We start from the raw sequence: 22,292 nt of genomic DNA on the forward strand, positions 1-22,292 counted from the left end.
CCATTAGTTCTCTGCAACTCAGATTGTTAAGTCGTTCACGGAAACGTCTATTATCCATGAGCCCACTTCTCAGGTTGCGCAAAGGTACGGTGAACATGTGATTGGCCACGGCTGATAAGGATAAGGATAAGGATAAGGGTGCATGGTGCATGGTGCATATGCAGGTCGCATGGCTAGAGGCTAGACCCTCAGACCGCCTCGAAAAGTGAGCGTGACTGACCTTGGGCCAAATCTTACCGCGTGGTCAATTCGGGACAAAGTTTCGCACCACACGTTCCGGACGTGAAGTCTGTCGCAAACTCAGATGTTTGATAGGAGATGAGATGAGAATGACGCCGCAGTCTTCAAGCTGATGTGCCCATGCTGTCACATGTTGGCAAGAAAGTCCGACCCGACAACTTGCCTCGCTAGAGCTTAGCGTGCTCGTTTGGCCACCCTGTGGGGCTGATCAACGGGATGCTAGCAGGGTTCTCCAAGAGCCCCATCGGGAACATAAATTCGATGTATGAATTACAGGCGACACGTCAGGCTCTTGTGTTTGAAGCTGTGGGGGTGAGCGAAAGAGGGTAGGTTTGATGTTGAGTCAAGTTTGTGAAATGCAAGCGGCTGCGGTTGCCAAGATGCGTGCGTGCGTGGCAATTTCTAGAACGGTTGCGGTTGGGCGGCCGATCTTCCGTGCAGAACGGCGCACCGATTCGTCGCCCTTCAAGAACTTTCCCATCGCCCTCCTTTGCTTTCCCATTCCACACCTCTCTTCACAGCTACTTTTCTTTAATTCTACTGCCGTTTTCGTGACTTACACTTTTAATTGTCTGTTCCTGGGTAATACAGGCCAAACGCAGAAGGAGCTCCACTTACACAGCGCCCATCCATCCCTGAGCTCCAGGTCGACTGCGTGTTGGAGTAGCCGTAAGATTCAAGTCAGGTTGAAGAATGTCAAATCTCACAAAGCGAAGAACCAGCCCACAAGATGTTTCCGAAGACGACTTCCCGGCCGCGCAACTCGCCCTGCTGTAAGCAACACAATCACAATCACCAAAAGCTGCGAGATCGCCACTAACACCACAACAGCGCGCTTGTTCGAGTTGCTGAGCCAATCGCGTTAACCTCGATATTGCCATACGCTTGGAAGCTAGTGTCAAATTTCGACGTCGCTTCGGAGACAAACGCGCCTTTCTACGCGGGATGCTTGATCGCAGCCTTCTCGCTTGCCGAGGCATTCTCAGGCATGGCCTGGGGTGCGGTTAGCGATCGTATAGGCCGTAAGCCTGTAGTAAGTGCTTCTCCACATGTAGAATCGATGATCCATGCTGACCCTGTGTCTCTATCTAGGTCATTATAGGATGTCTAGGCACGCTATCGTCCCTGCTCCTAGTGGGGTTTGCACCAAACTTCTGGGTAGCTCTAGCAGGACGAATAATTGGTGGTGCGCTCAATGGCAACATCGGCGTCATTCAGACCATGTGAGTAGTTGTACACGCATACTGCTGATACAACATGAGCTGACTTGTAACTCAGGGTTGGCGAACTTGTCAAGAGACCTGAACACGAACCAAAAGCTTATGCAGTCATGCCTTTCGTGTGGTCCATTGGTGGCATCATCGGACCATCTATCGGCGGTTACTTCGCGGAGCCAGTGCAATCCTTCCCTGGCCTGTTCAGTGCAACTGGCATCTTTGCCAAGTTTCCATACTTGCTTCCGAACCTCATATGTTCGTCCCTGTTATTCCTCTCGATGATCATGGCCTACTTCCTGCTCGACGAGACTCATCCAGACCGACAGCTTCGAGGCCGTTTTGAGCAGTACGATTCAGCTGTTGCGCAAACTCCACTCCTTCCAACCCAGGGCGCTACAGCTGACGCTCCAGCTAATTTAACAAGCGAGTCCTACGGTACCTTCAACAACGTCGAAGTGCAACGCGATGAGGTGTGGCGCGTTCGATCGAGTGGAGAATGGGTGGAAGCGCCTGCTGACCGTAAGGTGTTTAGCTGGACCGTCATTCAGTTTGTTGTTGCTCTAGGCATATTCACGTATCACTCGGTATGTCTATGTTGATTAGGATTGTAGAGAGAGACTAACAACGGCAGATGACGTACGATCACTTGCTCCCGATCTTCCTCCAGGATAAACGTGCGGACAACATCAATGCGTTCCAATTGTCTTCTTCTTCCATGGGCGGAGGCCTGGGCATACCGGTCCAGAAAGTTGGCGTTATAATGTCGTTGAATGGAGTCATCCAGCTACTCATCCAGGCGTTTGTCTTCCCACTTCTGGCGGAGTTCTTTGGGGTCTGGAGGCTTCTTCTTCTGGTCACGTTGACGCATCCGGTCGCGTATCTAGTTGTGCCGTTTCTGCAGCTACTCCCACAGAGTCTGCTATACCCCGGTATCTTCGCTTGCCTCACAATCCGTAGTCTGACCGCAATTCTCGCATTCCCGCTCCTGCTCATCATGATTAAGGAGGCGGCGCCGGATAAGTCTCACCTCGGCAAGATCAACGGACTAGCTGCGTCGACAGGAGCTGCATGCCGCACAGTCGCAAGCCCCATTGCTGGACTGCTATATGGACTCTCTATCGATATACACTTTACAGCTCTTGCGTGGTGGGCGTCGGCAGCTGTTGCTATCATCGGCGCCATGCAGGTTCCTTTCCTCAACCGTGCGGCGAACCATTGTCATGCCAGAGTTCGAACTGCTACTCGCTGCTGTTTCCAGGACGATACTGCTCCACGGAACGAAGTCGTACGCATCACTATCGAGGACGATGCGTAGTTTTCAGCATATACGTTACCATGAGATGTACAAGGTCCTGATGACTTGAGCAGCCGCTGCAGACGGTATTCGAGAACGATCGAAGAGTTGCAGGCAGCTACGCTTCTTTAATTTCCGTATTCAGATTTCTTTTGCATCCAGATTTTAAGACTGAACTTTAGGGCGTTGTGGGAAATCCGGACAGAATGATATCACGGACATGAGATACGGCGTTTTGTCATTCAGCCCAGGATGCATTTTTAGTTTGGTCAGCAGTATATCCACGCTTAGAGCATCATCGGCGCTATTACTCGTGCATCAAAGACATTGAAATATCCGCGAACGATGGGTTTTGCTTCATAGACGCATTCAGCAATACATTTGAAAACCTCAACGATCCTCGGTACTGCCGCCCTTCGAACCAAAAGCGTGACATGTGAATCTATGAATCTGCGAGGTGACAGGCGTTCTGGCACAATCTGGTTTCGCATAGGTTTTGTTGCCAAATACAGCACATGTGGGCCCCTCACTATGTGCATAAAGCATCCCACTTTAATGCGATGGTCCTTTGACGTGATGGAGTCTCTAAAGCGACAGGGTTCTTTGTTCTAGAAACTGAACAAGAAAGAAAGAAATATCCTTTTGCCATAGACCGCGCCTTTGCCTTGATGGTGGGCACGAAGCCTGGAGGAGACGACAGTTTAGTCACGCTTGCAGCTTGCACAGAACACCCAAGCTATGAATAAAGTCAAAGACTCGGAAAGACGCCACCAGAAATAGCACAAACTGTCACCTGCTGTAGCGTGTCGCATGGATGCGTGATGATCGTGCGAGGTTGTGGGGTAGAGACTTGTCGTGCACGACATTATGCAGCCTGATTCGCGCTGGAATGGTTTTGTTCTCTTGTTCAGGCAAAAGTACCGCTGGCCCGCATGTATGAATCGAGTTGGCAAGCCAATATTTTGAGGAACTATGGTGAAACGCGATGACCTGAGTGAGATCTGAGTGAGCGATCCGAGGTAAATCCGCGGTACCTCTATCCAGGACAGGGAGCCTTCAGATCCTTTGATCTATGTTTGCATGCACAGCTCCGGAGACTTGCTCATAATTTTCTACGAATACTTTCAATATTCTCGACCAAACGCGAGGATGTGGACACAATTGGTCAATCCCGGAAGTGCTGACGCGTGCTTCAATATTCTTCACAACCGCACCTGAGTATTTTCTCCGAACACGCAGCAAATGAAGTTATGACCTCGGTCAGACGGCCTCCAGAATCGCCAGCATTGTTTATTTCAGCATCTCATCCCTCGAAATCTCGCAGCAGTCAAGCATATGAGACGGATCCGCCGAGAGTCTCGGACCCATGAGGCCAGAAGCTTGTCGTTGGCTTGACGGTGGTATTACCTCTGAAACACCGTCATGTGGCTATTTTAAAGTGACAGCGCTACACATGGGGCTTGCGCAGCGGGAGCGACGGAATTGGCGACGTCAACATCGCGGAGTTGCTTCTTTGGGGGCGCGAGCGAGACCCGATGCAGGGGCGAACGAGTGCACGATGCAGGAGTCTGGTTCGCGATGACACGATGGCGTGCACCAGAAGACCAAATGGGAGTAACATGACGCCTTTTGATCTAGACCTTGGGAGTCGATACAGCAGCGCTTCGAGGGATACGGGCGAAAACAACAAGTACAGATCGCGGCCTACCTCCACTGCGCAAGAGTAAGCAGCTGATCCAGTCGAATAGACATCGGACAATCTACCTGGCGCCCGCTATAGGATGATTGCTCGCCCCAGCATGCTGAACCCAGGCGATTGGCTTCCCGTGCTGTACCTGCATGAGGCTCTAGGCAAGCGTGCTATTTAGAGCGTTTCAGAACCGCCCAATCGCCTCGCTTAGCCGCCAACCCCATCGCCGTTCGACCCCATCTTACGACCATTTTCCTGACCACCTGCGACAGACCCACGCAGGCTGACCATGTGGGCCTGCATCGCGCGCGACAAAGCAGCATGGGTTCGTTTCTATCGAATGTGGCTGTGTCTCTGGGTCCTGTAGAACTCGACGGCCAATCCCTCTCGGGTGTTTTCAAGGAGGGCTGTTTCATTGTAGAATGGCGGTTGGTATAATATGTTCGTCTTTGTCCGCCCATAAGGCTTCTTTCTCTACGCCTTTTATTCTTAATTTCGGCTTTCTCGTGGCTTTCATCTGCTTTTCTACCACAAAGTACACTCGTTACTGCTTTGTTGTCTTGTAGACTACTCATTCGTTTCCACCTTTCGAAATAGTCAGCTGCAATCTTTCGTTAAGCAGTTCGACGACACTCATTCCGAATATCTTAAACACTTTCAGTTGCTGTCTGGTATTACATTCTTCAATATGAAGACCACGTACACTCTCCTGGCGGGTCTCGCTGCCCAGCAAGCCGCTGCTACCTGGGACTTCTCCGGAAAGCCGTTCTTGTCGCCACAGTACGCCAACAACGAATGTAGCGACAAGCAAAAGGGTGGTTTTGATTGGTCGGACCTCCAAGAGGGTACTTCCAACTTCCAATATGGCGACTTTGACTTCTCCAAGGACTGGAAATGCTCCAGCGCTTTGGGTAAGCGCGATGGCCTCACCAAGCGTACTTTTGGTAATAAGGCCATTGTCAACAGGTGCAGCAAGAAGAAGCCTGCCCAATTCAGCTGTGACAAGAAGAAGGACGGCTTCAGTATCAAGACCATTGACATATCTGTTGAATTCGATGTCATGATTGGTACGTGAACGGCCCTGGCAACGACCATTGTGCCTGTGCTGACTTTTTCAGACCTCCACTACACCCTCGTAGACGGCTCTCTGTGTAAGCAAAAGTCTGTTCCTTGCAAGAAGGAGGGTTCTACCGTCGAGAACACCCAGTGCGGTGGTGCCAAGTCGGTCGAAGTCTACCTTGGTGGCTCGTACAAGGGCGAGAAGTCTGACTGCGGCGTAAGTTTTGAGAAGCAAACTCTGTGTGAAACGTCACTGACTTTGACCAGCTGAACTTCCACAACATCGGTTTCGAGTGCAACCCACCCAAGCCATACAACCCTCCTTCCCCTCCTTCCCCACCACCAGCCACATCTACCAAGGTTACCCCGCCACCTGTTCAGTCTTCTTCCGCTACTCAGTCGACTCCTGCTGTGTCTGCTCCTGCAACCACTGAGGGTTGCAACGGAGGCTACGGTCAAGGCTGCCCTCCTGTTCAGACCGCTCCCACCATCTCCTCTCTGCCTCCGTTTGTGAACACCTCTATGCCTGCTGTACCACCGCCAACTCAAGAGAGCACCATCGTCGCCCCTCCAGGCAAGGAGAGCAGCACTGTCACTCCCGTGCCAGAGTCTTCTTCTGTTGTTTCTCCTCCACCAGCTCAGGAGAGCTCGCCTTCATGCGATGGAAGCTATGGAAGCGACTGCGGCGCCTCTTCCGCTCCTCCTGCGCCCCCGGCCTCAAGCACTCCTATTCCGGTTGTTGAGTCATCTAGTACTGTTTTAGCTTCAAGCACTGGTACTCCCGTCGTCGAGTCGTCCAGTGCTCCACCAGCACAGTCATCCAGCCCAAGCTATCCACCTTCTTCCAACCCTCCCCCTGAGGTTGACCAGATCCTGCCCACTTGCATGAACACCTGGTTGCAGATCAGCACCGAGTGCAAGGACAACACCAACAAGGACTGCTACTGCAAGAACGCAAAGTTCACCAAGAACGTTATTGACTGCGTCGTTGCTCGTTGTGACACACCCGAGCAGACCAAGAAGACTCTGCAGTACCTCGTCGGTATCTGTGCCGAGCATGTGCCTGAGAACCCGTCCATTGTCACCGACTGCCCCAAGGACACCTTCGACAACACTCCCCCTACACCCGAAGCTCCCGGCGTTCCCAGCACTCCTGATGCCTCGACCACTGGATCTGCCGCTGCTGGTATCCCCACTGGCCCCGCTGCTGCACCTCCCGCAAACACGCCCGCGCCTCCTGCACCCGCACCGCCAGCAGGCTACCCTGTCACCACCATCACGTATGGCTCCACTTCTCTTACCGTCCCAGCTGTCCACTTCACCACTGAGACTCCCGCCCCTGGGGCTACACCTGCCGCACCCGTCGGTCTCGTTCCTGGTGTTGCACCTCCGTCCGCCCCAGCTGCCACCACACCTGCTGCTGGAGGTGCACCATACCCTACTGGCTCGACCTTGAGGCCGTCTGTGCTGCCAACTGGCACTGGAGGTCTTCGTCCCTCCGCGCCAGCCCAGTTCACCGGTGCTGCATCGCCGCTTGGTGTTGAGGCCAACATTGCCATGATTGGCGCTGCGCTTGCTTTCTTTGCTTTGTAGATGATAGTCTCGTAGATAAGTTTCCTTTTTGTATTCTGATAGCATATTTGCGGGGAAAACTGGTGTCATGTGCGAATCTGATTGCGCCGCTCGATGAGTGGCAGCGCGTTAATTGAATAATGCACTTCAACTTTCATGAACACCCTTTGCACAAGATGATGATGACTTGTCCTAGACTTCACTCTTTGAACTATATAGTTACTACTGTCATGGAGACACCTCTAAGACCGAAATCTGAAGTTCACATAGTGCACATGCGCTACCTGGTACGAAATTCAAAGGAGTGCTGAGTGTGAACACGTTCCGTTAGGGTTGAGATGAAAGCACGAGCCTCTGGCGACGTCATCGGCGTCTTTTTTGGGAAGCGGGTAGGCGCGCGTTATCCTGGGTCGGATCACTCTTGCGAACCAAACAACCGTTGCACCATTCACTCCGGCGCCAACGCGGCGTTACCATGTCTTTCGTGGTAGAGTAAGTCTCGTCATGTTAGAAAGAAATGTAGATTTTGCGACTAATCGAGACCAGCCAGATCCGCCGCATTGACAGTCAGCTCGACCGGCTGCAACTCTCCGCACCACAAACCGGTTCGAGCTTCTCGACCCTGACAGCAGAGGAAGCACACGATCCCGCCAAGACAGCACGGATCGCGCATCTGCAGAACCTCATCAAGAGCCTGTCGACGACTGCAAGCTCCAAGTCAAGTCTTGTGCCGGCATATAGGATACTAGAGACACTGCGGCGGGCAGATTTCTCCAGCAGCTGTTCCACATGCACACAATGGTTTGCGCAGAGTGCAAACGACGATAGCGACGAGGAGGATGTTAAAGGAGATGCAAGCTATGAGCACGAATTGGAGTGGCTGCTCTTGAGCAAGGCCACCACCCAAGCATATGGGCAGGTGCTGAGCACCATCCTTGAACAGACCATTCCACTGGAAGACGATATCTGGTACTGGGATGATGTCCTCAGCACATATCACTTCGCTGGGCTCTACTCGATCCAAACCTCACCGATTCGTTTGTGGAAGTGGTCGCAGGAGATATATCACGATGTACGGTCGAGAGGTGGCCAGGTGGCTGACGGCTGGAGTCAGTTCTATGGGCTTGTGAAAGACTCTGTACGCGAGAGAAGTATCGCCAACATTCAACGGAGGGTTGTCAGTCCCCTTGCCATGGTGAGGAATGAGGGCCGACGGAAGCGCGCTGCATTGAAGAAGATCCGCCTCATCAATGCCAACGCTTTGGGGGTGCTTCTGGGCGAAGGTCTGAGCAATGATAGGTGCGCATCGAGAGTCGACTGGTTGATCCAAGTTTGGTACTGACGGCCACCAGCATCGAGAGTGAGGGCACACAAACGCCTGGTCTGCTGGGGGCACACGACAACAACCACCGATGGAAGAGTGTCGTCTCGAAGACAATTGCACTTATGGATGCTGTCATTCAAAGTGTAAACGCGGCAGAACTCTCCATCGACAAATTTGATGACTCAGTTGCCAACATCACCCAGGATGACCAGTACTACGAGCTGCACGAACCCTCTGGCGAGCGGACAGCGACGACACTGAAGCCAGGTGACGTTTCCGAACGCTTACAGTATCTGCTCAACCACGCTGTGCCGAAATACACTATGAATTTCAATGCCGTCGTCAAAGAGAACGGCCGCCCCTCACGAATCATACGCTACTGGCTTCCCGCGACTGTTCTGCTTGTATCATCCACCACCATTTTCCGCATCGTTTTGAACCGACAAGAAGAGATCCTGGCGTGGGTACAAGAGTTTGGACAGACTGTAATCGACTTTTGGTCGAACTGGGTGGTTGAGCCTACAAAGAGGGTTATTGGCACAATCCGGCACGACGCAGATAGTGAAGTCTCGCTGCTGAGCAAGCGCAGCCTCGAAACGGACCGCGCAAGCCTTGAGCGCATGGTGGTCGACTTCGCAACTCAACATCCGGATGGCGCCTCTTTGAACGAAACGCAAATCGCGGACATCAGGGCAAAGGTAAGGGAGGGTGACCTAACACCCATACTGAGGTCGTACGAAAAAGACATTCAAAGCCCCATCAAGGGCGCGATTGTTGGTAACCTGGCTAGCGCACTCCTCATCCAAGTGCAGAAGACCAAGGTGGACATTGAAGTCGCTATGAGCGGTATCGACAGCATCCTCAAGAGCCAGGAGCTGCTTTTTGGCTTTATTGGCCTTACACCAGGAGTGCTTGTCAGTGTTGGACTGTACCAATGGCTTAGAGGTGCCTTCAGTAGCCGCCAGGGGGTGCGCCAATGGGCACGACAAGGCAAGATGCTGCTGGTCCTGCGCAACATTGATCGCATCCTCACCAGTGCGACGCCGACGGAGTTTGGCGAGATCTCGTACAAGGACCACGGCCTGCTGCTTTGCGAAGTGCACCTGCTCAGACAGGCTGCCAGCACTATCCTCCCACGACGCATCTTCCACGATTTTCTGGTGGAGGTCGACGAGCTCGTTGACGTTAGAAGTGGTCTAGAGCGGCAGCAGAAGGTGGTTGACAGGATTCGGTGGGCTTATTCCAAGTGGCTTACATAGGCCACGCATACATAATGAGCGCATGAGTGATGAGCCGTAGAGATAAATATGTAGCGAGTCAAATACAATCGACCATGCCAGTCGCACGTTTCACACGACAGTGCACACGCGTGGGCGGTGGGGTGACAGGTAGTCGCCACCAGCGCGGTTTCAAGGCGTGAATGGCAGTTGGCAGGTAGTTGGCAGTGGCAGTGGCAGTGTGGCAGTGGCAGTGTGGCAGTTCGTGACCGCACCGAGCTTGGCGGCCGAACAACGTCAACCCGCCCGAACCCTGGAGATCCCCAACGACGTTGCCTGTGTTGCCTGCACCGCCCTGTCACCAGAAAACACCTGTTCTCGCCTACACCGCGCCCTGCCCTTCGAGTATACCCGCCTGCGCTCCCTCAACAGCCCCGCCAAATTCCCCAGCCGCCCGCCTCCACCGCCGATTGCGCGCATTATCGCCCGCCTCCAGCCTCGATAACGCAGCCTGCAGCACGCAGCCCGCAGCCCGCAGCCCGCAGCCCCCTCCACACACAACCTCTACCATGGCGGGAACAAGAAACTACGATTTCCTCGTGCGTCCCTCCCTGTCGTCATACGCTACACCGGGTGCACACCCCAGACTGACCCTGCCCCCCACAGATCAAACTGCTCCTCATCGGCGACTCGGGCGTAGGCAAGTCATGCTGTCTACTACGATTCAGCGAGGACTCTTTCACACCCTCGTTCATCACCACGATTGGGATTGACTTCAAGATTCGCACCATTGAGCTGGACGGCAAGCGTGTGAAGCTGCAGATATGGGACACTGCAGGCCAGGAGCGCTTCCGGACGATTACGACGGCCTACTACAGGGGTGCTATGGGCATCTTGCTGGTGTATGATGTTACCGACGAGAGGAGCTTCAACAGTACGTTGTGACATTGGGGAGAATAGAGGGAGGGAAGCTAACCCACCAACAGACATCCGCACATGGTTCTCCAACGTCGAGCAACACGCTACCGAAGGCGTCAACAAGATCCTCATCGGCAACAAGTGTGACTGGGAAGAGAAGCGCGCTGTGTCTACTGAGCAGGGCCAGGCGCTTGCCGACGAACTCCGGGCATTCCGTTCCTCGAGGTCAGCGCAAAGAGCAACATCAACGTCGACAAGGCTTTCTACTCGCTCGCCTCGGATATCAAGAAGCGCTTGATAGACACCGCGAGGACGGACCCCGCCGCCGGCCCCAAGGTGGACGTGGGCCAAGCTGGAGATGCGAATGGCGGCGGCATGGGTGGCAAGTGCTGTTAGAGAGCAGAGGGGGGGGGGGGGGGTTATGAGGAGGCTCAGAAGACAGGACAGGACCGTGTTTGCCCCCGTCGTGGACGAGATTGATCACGTCCACTAGCAGGTCATGCAGAATTTGGGCTTGAAGATTGACACATGGAAGCATGACTGGAGGGGCGTGTCATCACACACATACACATACACAACTTTAGCTTTGTGTAAAGACTCCTTTTCTCTTTTAACTAGGTTCTTTTAACTGGGAGTTGTTCGTAACGGGGCCGGGCTGGATCTTTCTTATCTACATTACCCTTGTAATGACAATTTGGTACATGCATATGCTATGTTTTTGATTCACACTGACAATCGCAGTCGTTGATCCGAGGACAAGAGATTGTTTCCATGACTAAGCATGAAGATCGGAGCACGGAGAACTTCGGGCACGCAACTGTGACACTGTCTAGCCAGGGAAGCCATCTACGCTTCCGGCTTAAGACACATTCACATTGTGATTTCCTTTCTGCAAAGATCTGACGTCTACATACTCGCCTTGCCCCTCGATTCGAACGGCAATAACAGCACCAAGATGCCCGCGGCAATGAAGAGCGCGCCGCTAACGTAAACGGGCGCGCTGGTTTCTAGGTTGGCAAACATGGCGACGATGGGCGCCATGATGCCGAAGATGCGGTTCGCCGAGGCGGTGATGGCGTTGCCTGTGCCGCGGTCTTTGGTGCTGAAGATTTCGGGCGTGTATGAGTATCTGCATCACTATTAGCATATACAAGCTCAGACTTTCTTTGTGCACAGGGAAAGGTAAAGCTGGGGACGTACAAGACAGCATACATGATATTACTCATGAAATTGTACGCGCAGTTCCAGCCTAGCAAGGCATCCGAGTTGAGTGCCGTGGTGCTGCCGAAGAGAAACACGCCTGTAAGGATCGTCGAGGCGGAGAGCGTGCCTTTGCGACCTACGCGAGGTGTCTCGACGAGGAGGCCGCCGAGGAGACAGCCGGGGACACCGAGCACGGCGATGATGAGCGAGTTGCGGTAGGTCAGGTACGTGCTTCCGTCGCCGAATTCTGCGCCACGCGTCTGCTGGATGTAGGGTAGAAAGGCGTTATAAAGCGGGAAGCCTAAAGTAGCTGTCAATAATTTGTATAGTTTTCGTATTATATGCTCTTACCTAGTCCAATGAACGCCCAGATGAGTGTGATGAGACTGGTGGAGAAGGCAAGTTTCCTCGTCGCGAAGAGGGCTTTGACATGCGAGGCATCGATCTTTTGGAGGTTACGCTTCAGTGCTGCGGCCGTGGTGGTTTGAACTTGTGCTGGTGTGCCAGCTACAGCAAGTGTTTCGCAGACCTGGAGGTCCTCGATGGTCAATGACGAAGTCTTGCCGTTTCGGCGAGCAACTTCATGGACGACACGGACGGCTTCTTCATCTTTGCCCTTGCCCATAAGAAACTTAGGCGATTCAAAGACAGTGAATGCAACAAAGCGAAGCATAAACATGATCAACGTTACACCTCCTACGGTGATTAGGAAGTAGCGCCAGCCCATGTTTTCGCCTCGGGTACAATTGGTGTCGGTTGACGCGCATGTCATATTACCAAGCAACGGCCATGCTACAAGCGTAGCAAAGACTTGGGCGAGGGCCCAGTCAATCGATAAGATCGTGAGAAGGTATTGATGGGATCCGGGCAAGAATTCCAGGAAGATGGCACTGTCGACTGGCAAGTTGCCACCTACACCGACAGACCAGAGTGCAGCGAAAATACCAATGGCAGCAAAGTTTGGACTGCTGGCTGCAACCATGCCGAATACCGATGTGATTCCCAGAGTCAGGTTGAAAGCCCATCGTCGACCGAAGATGTCGCATCCGAATCCCCAGAAGACGGCGCCGAAGAGCAGGCCAATATTTTGGGCGAGGGTGAGGAACTGCTTAGCGTTAGACTCGCCCTCAATTGTTTATGATGCTTTTTGAATATCTTTCAACTCGTTTCGCAAGCGGATCCTGGAAATGATGTAGTCGCAAATATCCCCAGGGCGCATCATTGAGCTACTAACACGCAACAATAACTTACCGGTGCCCTTGTGGGATGGAACTCGCTCCTAACGGCTGGCAAGATCAAGCTCGTCACAATTGGCCATAAATTGTCCATAGCCCAGCCAAAACCAATGACAATGAACAACTACCCCATCGTCAGCGGCCATGACCTTAAATTCAAGATCCTTGTACTTACCTGCCACTGATACTTGCCCATACCAACATCTTGAATCGCCTTATTCAACACCTTGGCCTTGGCCTCGTAAACCGGATCCAGCGATCCTTCCTCCAGCACGCCAACCGGCACCTCGTGGATTGAGGGCAAGTCGTGCTCGGTTTCGAGTTTCGCCATTGCAACTGTGAGTGTGGGGTGGTGAGATAAAGGTCAAGTTGAGGAATGAAGGGAATGGTAAGACAAAATAGATGATGTCCGACGCTAATAGGAACGTCGTCCGGGGTGTGCAACGGGCTCTAAACAACAGTGCGAACCGTTGGCTTGCTTGCAGTAGGGAAGGAGCGTGCTGATCCTATCACGCTATCGGCCTTCCCGCTCACGCAATCGCTATCACGGTGTGTGGGCGTACCGGCTGCATGGTGTGGGTGGGTTATGCACACGGACGTCATTCATCAGCTGTGCAACTCGCTAATGCGTTAATGCGTACAGAGGAAGGGACTTTGGTTGGTAGGCATCATGTACTCTTCGTGGTTGCTGCTGGCGATTAACTGTTATGGGGCCGTCGAAGCGGGATCTGCATGCGGGAGGGTGGAGTGCGGAAAGGTGGAGGGGCCCCCGGACGGGGAAGAGTGACGCGATGTCACATGAAACCATCACCACGTTTAGTTGCCCACGCGATCTGAGCATTTGAGTAAGCTTGCTTACTGCACGTAGTTACCGCAGTGGAAGTCTAGCTATGTTTGGAGATTTCATTATGTAGAGAACTACGCATGCCTTCCAGCTGCCGATACAGCCTTGCAATTCTCCTCCTAGGTGCTGACCCAGTGGGGTCCTCGAGTCTCACGAGATCACCATTGCTGCTGACATCGGCTCTCCAATAATGTTTCATTCATCATGCATATCATCATGCCGCTATGCTTATAGTATACACGACGCCAATGTGAGCACGACAAAAGCCACGCATAGGCATGCCCATCCTCCACTCTCCCACTACTTCCAGAGCTTGCTCAGACTGGTTGCCTTGTCGTCGTGCTTGTTCAGGACCTTGGCGGTTGCGAGATCAAAGTCCTCCTGGGTGACGTGTACTCTCCGCTCCCTCAACGCGTACATACCAGCCTCTGTGCACACACCCTTCAACTCGGCTCCCGAGCATCCGTTCATCTTCTCCGCGATCTTTGTCAGGTTGATACCACGCGTCAGGTTCATGCTCCTGGAGTGGATACGGAGAATGTCGGCACGGGCTTCGACAGTTGGCGGTGGGAACTCAATCTTTCTGTCGATACGTCCCGGGCGCAGCAATGCGGGGTCGAGGATATCGAGACGATTCGTTGCCATGATAATCTTGATATTCTTGGTGGGCTCAAAACCATCCAACTGGTTCAGTAGCTCCAACATGGTCCGCTGCACCTCGGAGTCACCACCTGAGCTTCCCTCAACACGACTTGAACCAATGCTGTCGATTTCGTCCATGAAGATGATACTGGGGGCGTGCTCCCGGGCCATGACGAAGAGCTCTCGGACCATGCGGCTACCTTCACCAATGTACTTCTGCACCAGCTCGCTGCCAGACACTCGGATGAACTTGCAGTCCGCGTGATGTGCGACTGCACGCGCCAGTAGCGTCTTGCCCGTTCCGGGCGGGCCATACAGCAAGACACCCTTGGGCTGCGCTATGCCGAGCGATTCGAAAAGTTCAGGATGTTGCAGACCCAGCTCAATGACTTCCTTGATTTCCTTGATCTGCTGGTCGAGACCACCAATCATGTCGTACGTGCTGTCTGGCACCTTCTCGACCATCATGAGCGAGACGAGCGGGTCGACAGAGGATGGCAGCAGCTTTTCGAGCTTGTACGAGTCGCTGAGCAGGGTGACACGTTTGCCGGGGGTGAGTTTGCTGATATCGACGCTGTCTGCAATGTCGACCACTTCATGACATTAGCCTTTTCTTGACAGATAGGGTGTAAACAGAACCTACCGTATTTGCCCTCGGGATGTACTTTGACGAGGACCTTCTTCGTGCCCATGACCTTCACAACCTCACCAACATATGATCCCGGCTGTTGCAACAGGCCCAGCTCCTCCCGCAGTAAGCGCACTCTTGAGTTGTAGTCATTTCGTTGAGCTTCAAGTCGTCGCAGCTTGGCCTGTCCCTGGATGATCTCGAGTTTCATCGCCTCGATCTTGTTGTGAAAGAAGGTATCGAGCGCCATAGCTGTGGCGGGCGCCAGGCGGCGGATGTGATGGACGTAGGTGGTGCGGGTTGACTTGTCGAGGGCGTGAAGTACCTCCGGCGCTGTTATTGACTGCGAGATCTGGCTTCTCGAGCGGATGCAGGAGTGGTTGATGTACTTTGATGATGGCAGTCCAGTGAATGCAGCTGCGGTATCGTGTTGACGATGGAGTGGAAGCTTCCGAAGCTCTCCCGGGCGGTGTGGAGCAACCTTTCTCCGGAGGCTGCGCTAGTGGCTGGCGCTAGAGGAAGCCGCCCCACTGGGCATTCTTTCCCTGTTCGTCACCAGTGCGTGTCACATGTTGACATTCCTCAGAAACAGACTGAATGCTTAGAAACAAATGCAAATGCGCAGATCCGCAGCTTGAGCACATGTCAGAAGTAGCTGCTGTGTTCTGTGAGAGCAGCATCAAAATTAATCTATGTGTAAAGCTTATCGTGGGTGAGACGGGAGCCGCGATTACCTCCGGGCGCCGCAGCTGCTGCATGTTGACGATTGGCCGATCATGGTCATCTGCATGCTTCACACATGCACCACGCAGAGGGGCACCAGTCTGAATGTGATGCATCTTGATCGATCCTACAATCTAACGGCACGGCAGCCCAGTAGCGTCTCGTGCACGTAGAGAGGAGCAAACCTACATCAAGCTGGGACCACCGCCCCGTTCCCAGTTCTTCAGGACGCTCCCTTGCGACACCCTTCCGTACCACGCTCAACATGAGCGAAGGCGACCATACGCCCCCGGGCGGCAAAAGCACCCCACAGCCAGAGACATCGCGACAAGGCAGCACCCACGGCAGCAACACGCCTTCAACCACAGCAAACACGAGCGCAGCCGAGTTGGCGCGCCGGCGAGCACAGGGCGCCATACCGCCAACAAGCTATGGTATGTTTGATCCACGCGACCTGCACAGCTTGTTGGCAAGGCCACAGGATACTGATGATAGTGCAGGCTCTATCACATCTGGCATGGAGCGGCGCCAGCAACAGCAGCAGCAACAGCAGCCGCCGACCGCGGGACCATCTGAACAGTCGGGAGCCAAGCCGAAGAAACCCTCGATGACCCGTCGCGCCACCTCGTCCAAGTTCCCGCGAAAAGGCGAGGAATTCAGTGTCGACGATGCCGAAGATGAAGTCCAGCTAGACAAGCAGCAAACACAGCAGTCCAAGCAACAGCGCCAACACCCGCTGCGTCGCAAATCGTCCACAGTCCGCCGCAGACCAGCAGGCCAGCAGCCACCTGCCCTTACCACCATCGATTCGACCGAAGACGAGTCAGCCGAGCGGGGGAGTGCTGCGGCCCCCACGGAGCCTGTGGAACAGCCGCAGCCAAGCTCCTCGAGCGAAGAGACGGTGCGCGCCGATGAGGACGATAGCAACACGGGTGCTGACGAAGAAGACGATGACGAGGGCGATGTCAGCGATGCCGAGAGCTTTACGTTACGCGACCGTCAAGACGCCATCAACGTCACGCATCCCTTCGGTATCAGGATCTGGAAGCCTGCCTTGTACAAGAAGGGCCGCTCTGTGCAGAACAAGGCCGAGGCCGACATTCACTCGTCTCCTGGATCCTCAGTCAGCAGTTGGTTGCTCATTTTCAACCTGGTCTGGACACTATGCTTCGGCTGGTGGCTGGCACTTATTGCCTGCGCTGGAGGTGTGTTGTGTGCCTTGTTTGGCTATGTTGACAGCTGCATGGAATATGCATGGTTGCTCTTCCACTTAGCCGCCTACCTTTTTTACCCCTTCGGCAGATACGTCAAGCTCCTCCAAGACGATCAGTATGTAGAGGAAGACGAAGGCGAGGGTCGCAGTATCAGCGAATACGAGCAATGGCAGAGCGGTGACATCGAGGAAGGTCGCCTCTTTTTCGGACCTACAACCGGCAGCAGTTCCCTTGTCGGCCGTCGTCGTAACAGCGTCGACTCTACTGGCGACGAAACAACGAGCCTGCTTGGGCGCGAAGGCAGAGCGAGCATCCATCACACTGAGACGGCCAAAACCAAGAGGCGCTTATTCGGACGTGGCCAGTGGACCTTCGGCCGAGTCCTCTTCTTCGTCTTCTTTTACCTTGTCCTCACGCCGGCTCTCTTCCTCGTGTCTGGTATCTGCTGGTTTCTGGTCTTCACCATTCCGATGGGCAAGGTCACGCTCCTCCTGTTCGATCATCTGCGGCGCCATCCCCTGGCGCTCTCGTTCCATTCCGATAATGGCAATGTGCGCCGTCCTGGCGAGTCTTCCTCCATTCTGTTGTGCACATATCGTGCCGTTGGAATCAAGTACTGGAAGTACACAATCGATGGAACCAACATATTCCTCATCAATCTTCTCGGTCTTGTCGCCTTTACCATTTTCGACTACTTTGTTCTGGTTGAAGCGCTTGAAATGAAGATTTGGTTGACTGACCAGTTCTTGCTCTTCACGCTTGCCTTGCTCTCCATCATTCCCCTGGCATACTTCATAGGACAGGCAGTTGCATCTATCTCTGCCCAATCCTCAATGGGGGTCGGTGCAACTATCAACGCGTTTTTCTCCACTATTGTCGAGGTGTTTCTGTACTGTGTGGCGCTCAAACAGGGCAAAGCTCAGCTTGTCGAGGGCAGCATCATCGGCAGTATCTTCGCAGGCATACTCTTCCTACCAGGTCTCTCCATGTGCTTCGGTGCACTCAAGCGCAAGACTCAGCGCTTCAACGTACGATCCGCAGGTGTCACCTCAACTATGTTGCTCTTTGCTGTCATTGGTGCATTCGGCCCAACTCTGTTCTACCAAATATATGGCAGCGTAAGTTATACATCCTTTTGCGTTGTTCATTCAGCTGACATATTTAGCACGAGCTTTTGTGTCGTGATTGCAGTCATGGGTCTGCATCATCAGAGCGGGATTGCCGTCGATGCTACTACTCGCAAACGCCAGCACTACACGATGCCTTCTACAACGAAGCTGTCAAGCCATATACCTGGTTCGCAGCGTCCTTGCTGTTCGTTTCGTACCTTATCGGTCTGCTTTTCACCTTGCGAACACACGCTGCGACCATCTGGACCGAGCCAGATGAGAAAGAGAAGAAAATCTTGGACATGGGGGCAAGCAGTCTCAGCAACAGTGGTCATCTCGAGTTCCCACATTCGTCATTTGTTCGACAAGCAACTGGGAACTCTGTCTCACGGGCACATATACGGGACAGTCAACTGTATAAGCGCATCGTGGGACAAACGCTGCAAGAGGTCGGCTATGGTGCTTCAGAAGATGCAGCTACCGCCAGTAGACCAGGCTCCAAATCTGATGGGAAAACACCACATGTCGTACCTCCAAAGGACAGCGAACAGCACAACCAGCATGTGTTCCACGTTGATGGCCTCACGGACGATGCTACGCAGTCACTGATGCGACAAATCACTGAAATCGCAGCGACCACTACTGCCTTGGCTACACGGGATGTTGCACGGGCCCCACACAAGGCTGCTCGTATGGTGTCCACGCCAATGAAGGTGCATGCTGATCGGCCAGTTAATACTCGGGCGACAACGGACGCTCCAGAAGAGCATGACACTGCTGCTTCTGGTGGCCATGACGCGCCAAACTGGAGCCGTGGGAAGAGTGCAGCTATCCTGATGACGGCAACTCTAGCCTATGCCATTATTGCGGAAATACTGGTCAATACTGTGGATGCCGTTCTGGTAGGGTCATCGATTGATGAGAAATTCCTCGGTATTACGCTGTTTGCTTTGGTTCCAAACACGACGGAATTCCTGAACGCCATATCCTTTGCCATGAACGGCAATATTGCTTTGTCCATGGAAATCGGTTCAGCTTATGCTCTGCAAGTCTGTCTTCTTCAGATCCCAGCGCTTGTATTCTACAGCGCCATGCACGCGACCAACATACCCGCCAGCGAGCTTGCAAACCAGACATTCACCCTCATCTTCCCACAGTGGGATATGGTGACTGTCATTTTGTGTGTATTCCTGCTGTCGTACATGTACGGCGAAGGAAAAAGCAACTACTTCAAGGGATCCATCCTTATATTGTCATACCTTGTTGTCATTGCTGGATTCTACCTTTCCGGCTTTATCGACGAGGCAAGAATGGGTGTCAATCCGCACGATACGCTGGCATTGGGCGGTCTAGTGGAGCTTCAGTCGATGAACTTCAAGACGCCAGGAAGGCGCCGGAGTGGCTTAGCTTATTGAAAAAAATCACCTGACTAATGTGTTGGAAGAAAATGGTGGTCATAGTAATGCGTCCTTTTCCATGCTTGATTGGGGGTTGTCCTTGTCTGCCTCACACGAGCAGGCGTTTCGGTGTATGTTCAGCATTTCGCAGCACATAGCGCAGGCGTTTCTTGTTTGTAGTTGTTCGATAGCAGATGGGTGCGAATACTAGATGTAGCGGCAATTGCCGTCTTACAAGCGAAGTTGGTCTTGGTGATCTTCACGACAGCTGACGACTGAAATCTCGGCGTTTTGCGATGCCGCGTCTTCTCCATGATCTTCAGCTCCTTTGCATTGACGGTGCTCCGAAAGTGGGACCGAGGCGTGCCAGAAGTTCCAGCAAATGCTATAAGTTGTATTTATTTGGAGGGAAGCGGACAAATTGTGTGGCCACGCGAGACTAACAAAGTAAGGATGGCTGGACGAATTCGGTGTGTTTTGGAGATGTAGTGCATGAATGGGGGCTGTGCGAAGTGCTCTAACGGGACAGTCAATCGCAGTACAGGGTTTCAGAAGTGAGGTAGACGGTACAAGTGCCAGCAGAAACCGGGAGCTCGTGTGCCACACGCTCGTCATCCTTGCATGCACATGCATCCGGCGCGCTTCGGACTCGTGGATCGACCGGCGTTGCGCGGGTGGACTTGTGAGACTTATGAATATCGCCATCCCATATCCGCCGCCGAGTGCGGATCTGTTCTCTTGTACCTTGTATATACTTTTCGATTCACTGCGCTTTGGGGATAATAGTGGTCGTGCTATAGAAGTGTTTATCCATCTCAGCCGTCTTGTGTGGATTATTGGTAGCTGAAGACACACCCCGCTCTGGAGCGTCGAGTCCAAGTCCATGGGTCATCGATAAGCACGACGCGCTTCCCGTCGCCGCCCACGTTTCCGCCGCATCTGTTGTTGAGTCGTCTTGACGACTTGACGACTTGACGACTTGACGACTTGACGACTTGACGACGCAGGCACGGCGCCAGCAACAATGCTGCTCTCCCGCCTGCAGCGCGTGTCGTGGCCGCTGGCCTGTCTATGGTTTGCGACATGTGCGACAGCCGCCATTGCGCCGTCGAACAGCTCGACCGCTGGCGATTTCCCCGGCACGTTGGCTCTGGAGCGTACGGATGGCGACCAGACACAGCTTGCGGCGCTTGTGCCATTGACTGGACAAGCGAGCGGGGGAACGGTGCGTCCTGTCCAGATGCCGTCTCGTGTTGTTACTCAAGCTGACGGTGCGTCTTCGTGACAGGTCAACGGAAACCTCGTGAAGACCGACTTCAACAATGCCGCCAACTTGTCCATGGTCGATGTCGCCTACATCAGCTGCGACTCGGAGGACTACACCGGCTTCGACGACGCGCAACGCGTCTTCAAAGATGCATACGAAGCTAATGCGCGGGCCGTCGTCTTGTACAGCACTAGAAGCGACTACTGCGCATACGCCTCGCAGAATAGCCAGGAGATGATCCAATCCCTCTACATCTATTCCATGACAAGCAAGGACAACTCCAAGTCACTACTCGGCCTGCTGGGAAACACGACGCTCTCCGTCGAAGTCGAGGGCAGGGGCGGAGCCAACACCAACACTGGTGGGGCCATGGACCAGCGGAACCCGCTGGGGCCGTCGCCGTCCACGGCTGTGGCCATGATCATTCTGTACAGCATCACGGGTATCATCACTGCGCTGTTCCTGGTCATCATCATCACGGGCGCTATCCGAGCGCATCGCCATCCCGAACGCTACGGGCCCCGGAATGTGCTAGGACGGCCGAGGCAGAGCAGAGCAAGGGGACTGGGACGAGCCATCTTAGACACGATACCCATCGTCAAGTTTGGCGAAAAAGAGCCAGCGAAGCCAACGGATGTCGAATTGGCGTCTACCGCGGAATCATCGCGAGGGCCAGAGGCAGCAGGTGCTCAGACTACGACTGGCGCAAACAATGTATCAACAACGCCAGAGACAGCAGAGCCAGCAGAGGCCATGCGTGAAGTGCCAACAGCGCCTGTGGAAGAACAACAAGAGGGCATCGCTCCCGCACAGCCGGTCATGACCGGAGCAGGTGCTAGCAAAGACAGTTCCTCCCACGACGAGAATCTCGGCTGCTCCATCTGCACCGAGGACTTTGAAAAGGGTCAGGACCTCCGCGTCCTACCCTGTGACCACAAATTCCACCCCGAGTGCGTGGACCCGTGGTTACTCAACGTGTCGGGCACGTGTCCGCTATGGTAAGTCTTCTTGTCCTCCCTTTGCACTATCTCTGGAACTCTGCTTACAATATACTGGTAGTCGTGTCGACCTCCGTCCCGTAACCTCCAACTCCTCCACACCCGACTCTGATGCCGACCCTACGCCTGAAGCCGCAGCGGCTGAACAACCCCACCGCAGCGCCTTCCGCGACATCCTCTCCCTGCGCCATAGACCCAATGCCACGCCCCAAGAACGCATATACTATCTCCGCCGCCTGCGCGAACAGCGCCGGAATCGCAGCGGCGATGTCGCCGAACAGCAGGAAGACACAAACGATAGGCGGAGAAGCAGAATGGGCGTCAGATTGAGTGGTGTATTTGGAGGACGAGCGAGGAGAGAAAGAAGTCCACAGGTGGAAGAGAGCACTCAAAGTGGAGTGACGCAGCGGGAGGGATCGCCAGCGACGAATGGAGCTGCTGAGAGACGAGCTTGATTCTTCACGTTTGGGCTTACATGTGTCAATTTGAGTTTACGGACAT

General features: G+C 53.8%; 8 protein-coding genes across 8 annotated transcripts; 6 read left to right on the top strand and 2 right to left on the bottom strand.

Annotated features, from left to right (window-relative positions):
• Positions 1-1,570: 1,570 nt before the first annotated feature.
• Positions 1,571-2,772, top strand: SNOG_02504 (hypothetical protein; the record flags this gene model as incomplete). Its single annotated transcript, XM_001793057.1, has 2 exons — positions 1,571-2,041; positions 2,089-2,772. The coding sequence occupies 2 exons, from the start codon at positions 1,571-1,573 to the stop codon at positions 2,770-2,772; spliced, it is 1,155 nt and encodes a 384-aa protein (XP_001793109.1).
• Positions 2,773-4,337: 1,565 nt separating this feature from the next.
• SNOG_02505 (hypothetical protein) lies at positions 4,338-4,619 on the top strand (the record flags this gene model as incomplete). Its single annotated transcript, XM_001793058.1, has 2 exons — positions 4,338-4,474; positions 4,532-4,619. The coding sequence occupies 2 exons, from the start codon at positions 4,338-4,340 to the stop codon at positions 4,617-4,619; spliced, it is 225 nt and encodes a 74-aa protein (XP_001793110.1).
• A 510-nt stretch (positions 4,620-5,129) lies between these two features.
• SNOG_02506 (hypothetical protein) lies at positions 5,130-7,223 on the top strand (the record flags this gene model as incomplete). Its single annotated transcript, XM_001793059.1, has 3 exons — positions 5,130-5,508; positions 5,560-5,717; positions 5,768-7,223. The coding sequence occupies 3 exons, from the start codon at positions 5,130-5,132 to the stop codon at positions 7,091-7,093; spliced, it is 1,863 nt and encodes a 620-aa protein (XP_001793111.1). The 3' UTR covers positions 7,094-7,223.
• Positions 7,224-7,547: 324 nt separating this feature from the next.
• SNOG_02508 (hypothetical protein) lies at positions 7,548-10,927 on the top strand (the record flags this gene model as incomplete). Its single annotated transcript, XM_001793060.1, has 6 exons — positions 7,548-7,564; positions 7,619-8,371; positions 8,404-9,627; positions 10,342-10,547; positions 10,600-10,739; positions 10,769-10,927. The coding sequence occupies 6 exons, from the start codon at positions 7,548-7,550 to the stop codon at positions 10,925-10,927; spliced, it is 2,499 nt and encodes an 832-aa protein (XP_001793112.1).
• Positions 10,928-11,437: 510 nt separating this feature from the next.
• SNOG_02509 (hypothetical protein) lies at positions 11,438-13,300 on the bottom strand (the record flags this gene model as incomplete). Its single annotated transcript, XM_001793061.1, has 5 exons — positions 11,438-11,660; positions 11,732-12,044; positions 12,086-12,839; positions 12,986-13,093; positions 13,145-13,300. 5 exons carry the CDS (start codon positions 13,298-13,300, stop codon positions 11,438-11,440), a joined length of 1,554 nt encoding a protein of 517 aa, XP_001793113.1.
• Positions 13,301-13,993: 693 nt separating this feature from the next.
• Positions 13,994-15,490, bottom strand: SNOG_02510 (hypothetical protein). The gene is made up of 2 exons (XM_001793062.1): positions 15,099-15,490; positions 13,994-15,048 (listed from the first exon to the last, which is right to left on the bottom strand). The coding sequence occupies exons 1-2, from the start codon at positions 15,331-15,333 to the stop codon at positions 14,114-14,116; spliced, it is 1,170 nt and encodes a 389-aa protein (XP_001793114.1). The 5' UTR covers positions 15,334-15,490; the 3' UTR covers positions 13,994-14,113.
• A 581-nt stretch (positions 15,491-16,071) lies between these two features.
• Positions 16,072-19,544, top strand: SNOG_02511 (hypothetical protein; the record flags this gene model as incomplete). Its single annotated transcript, XM_001793063.1, has 2 exons — positions 16,072-18,138; positions 18,186-19,544. 2 exons carry the CDS (start codon positions 16,072-16,074, stop codon positions 19,542-19,544), a joined length of 3,426 nt encoding a protein of 1,141 aa, XP_001793115.1.
• A 1,006-nt stretch (positions 19,545-20,550) lies between these two features.
• Positions 20,551-22,246, top strand: SNOG_02512 (hypothetical protein; the record flags this gene model as incomplete). The annotated part of the gene is made up of 3 exons (XM_001793064.1): positions 20,551-20,751; positions 20,815-21,791; positions 21,853-22,246. The coding sequence occupies 3 exons, from the start codon at positions 20,551-20,553 to the stop codon at positions 22,244-22,246; spliced, it is 1,572 nt and encodes a 523-aa protein (XP_001793116.1).
• Positions 22,247-22,292: the final 46 nt, after the last annotated feature.

This window comes from Parastagonospora nodorum (genome assembly GCF_000146915.1).
Source record: "Parastagonospora nodorum SN15 chromosome Unknown scaffold_3, whole genome shotgun sequence".
Lineage (NCBI taxonomy): Eukaryota > Fungi > Ascomycota > Dothideomycetes > Pleosporales > Phaeosphaeriaceae > Parastagonospora > Parastagonospora nodorum.

What these genes read in the sequence shown, in the direction of transcription:
- SNOG_02510 (XM_001793062.1), bottom strand. Translation starts at nt 15,333, where the DNA reads ATGGCGCTCGATACCTTCTTTCACAACAAGATCGAGGCGATGAAACTC. An exon ending in ACATCCCGAGGGCAAATACG is followed by an intron (nt 15,049 to 15,098) that starts GTAGGTTCTGTT and finishes AATGTCATGAAG; the next exon opens with TGGTCGACATTGCAGACAGC.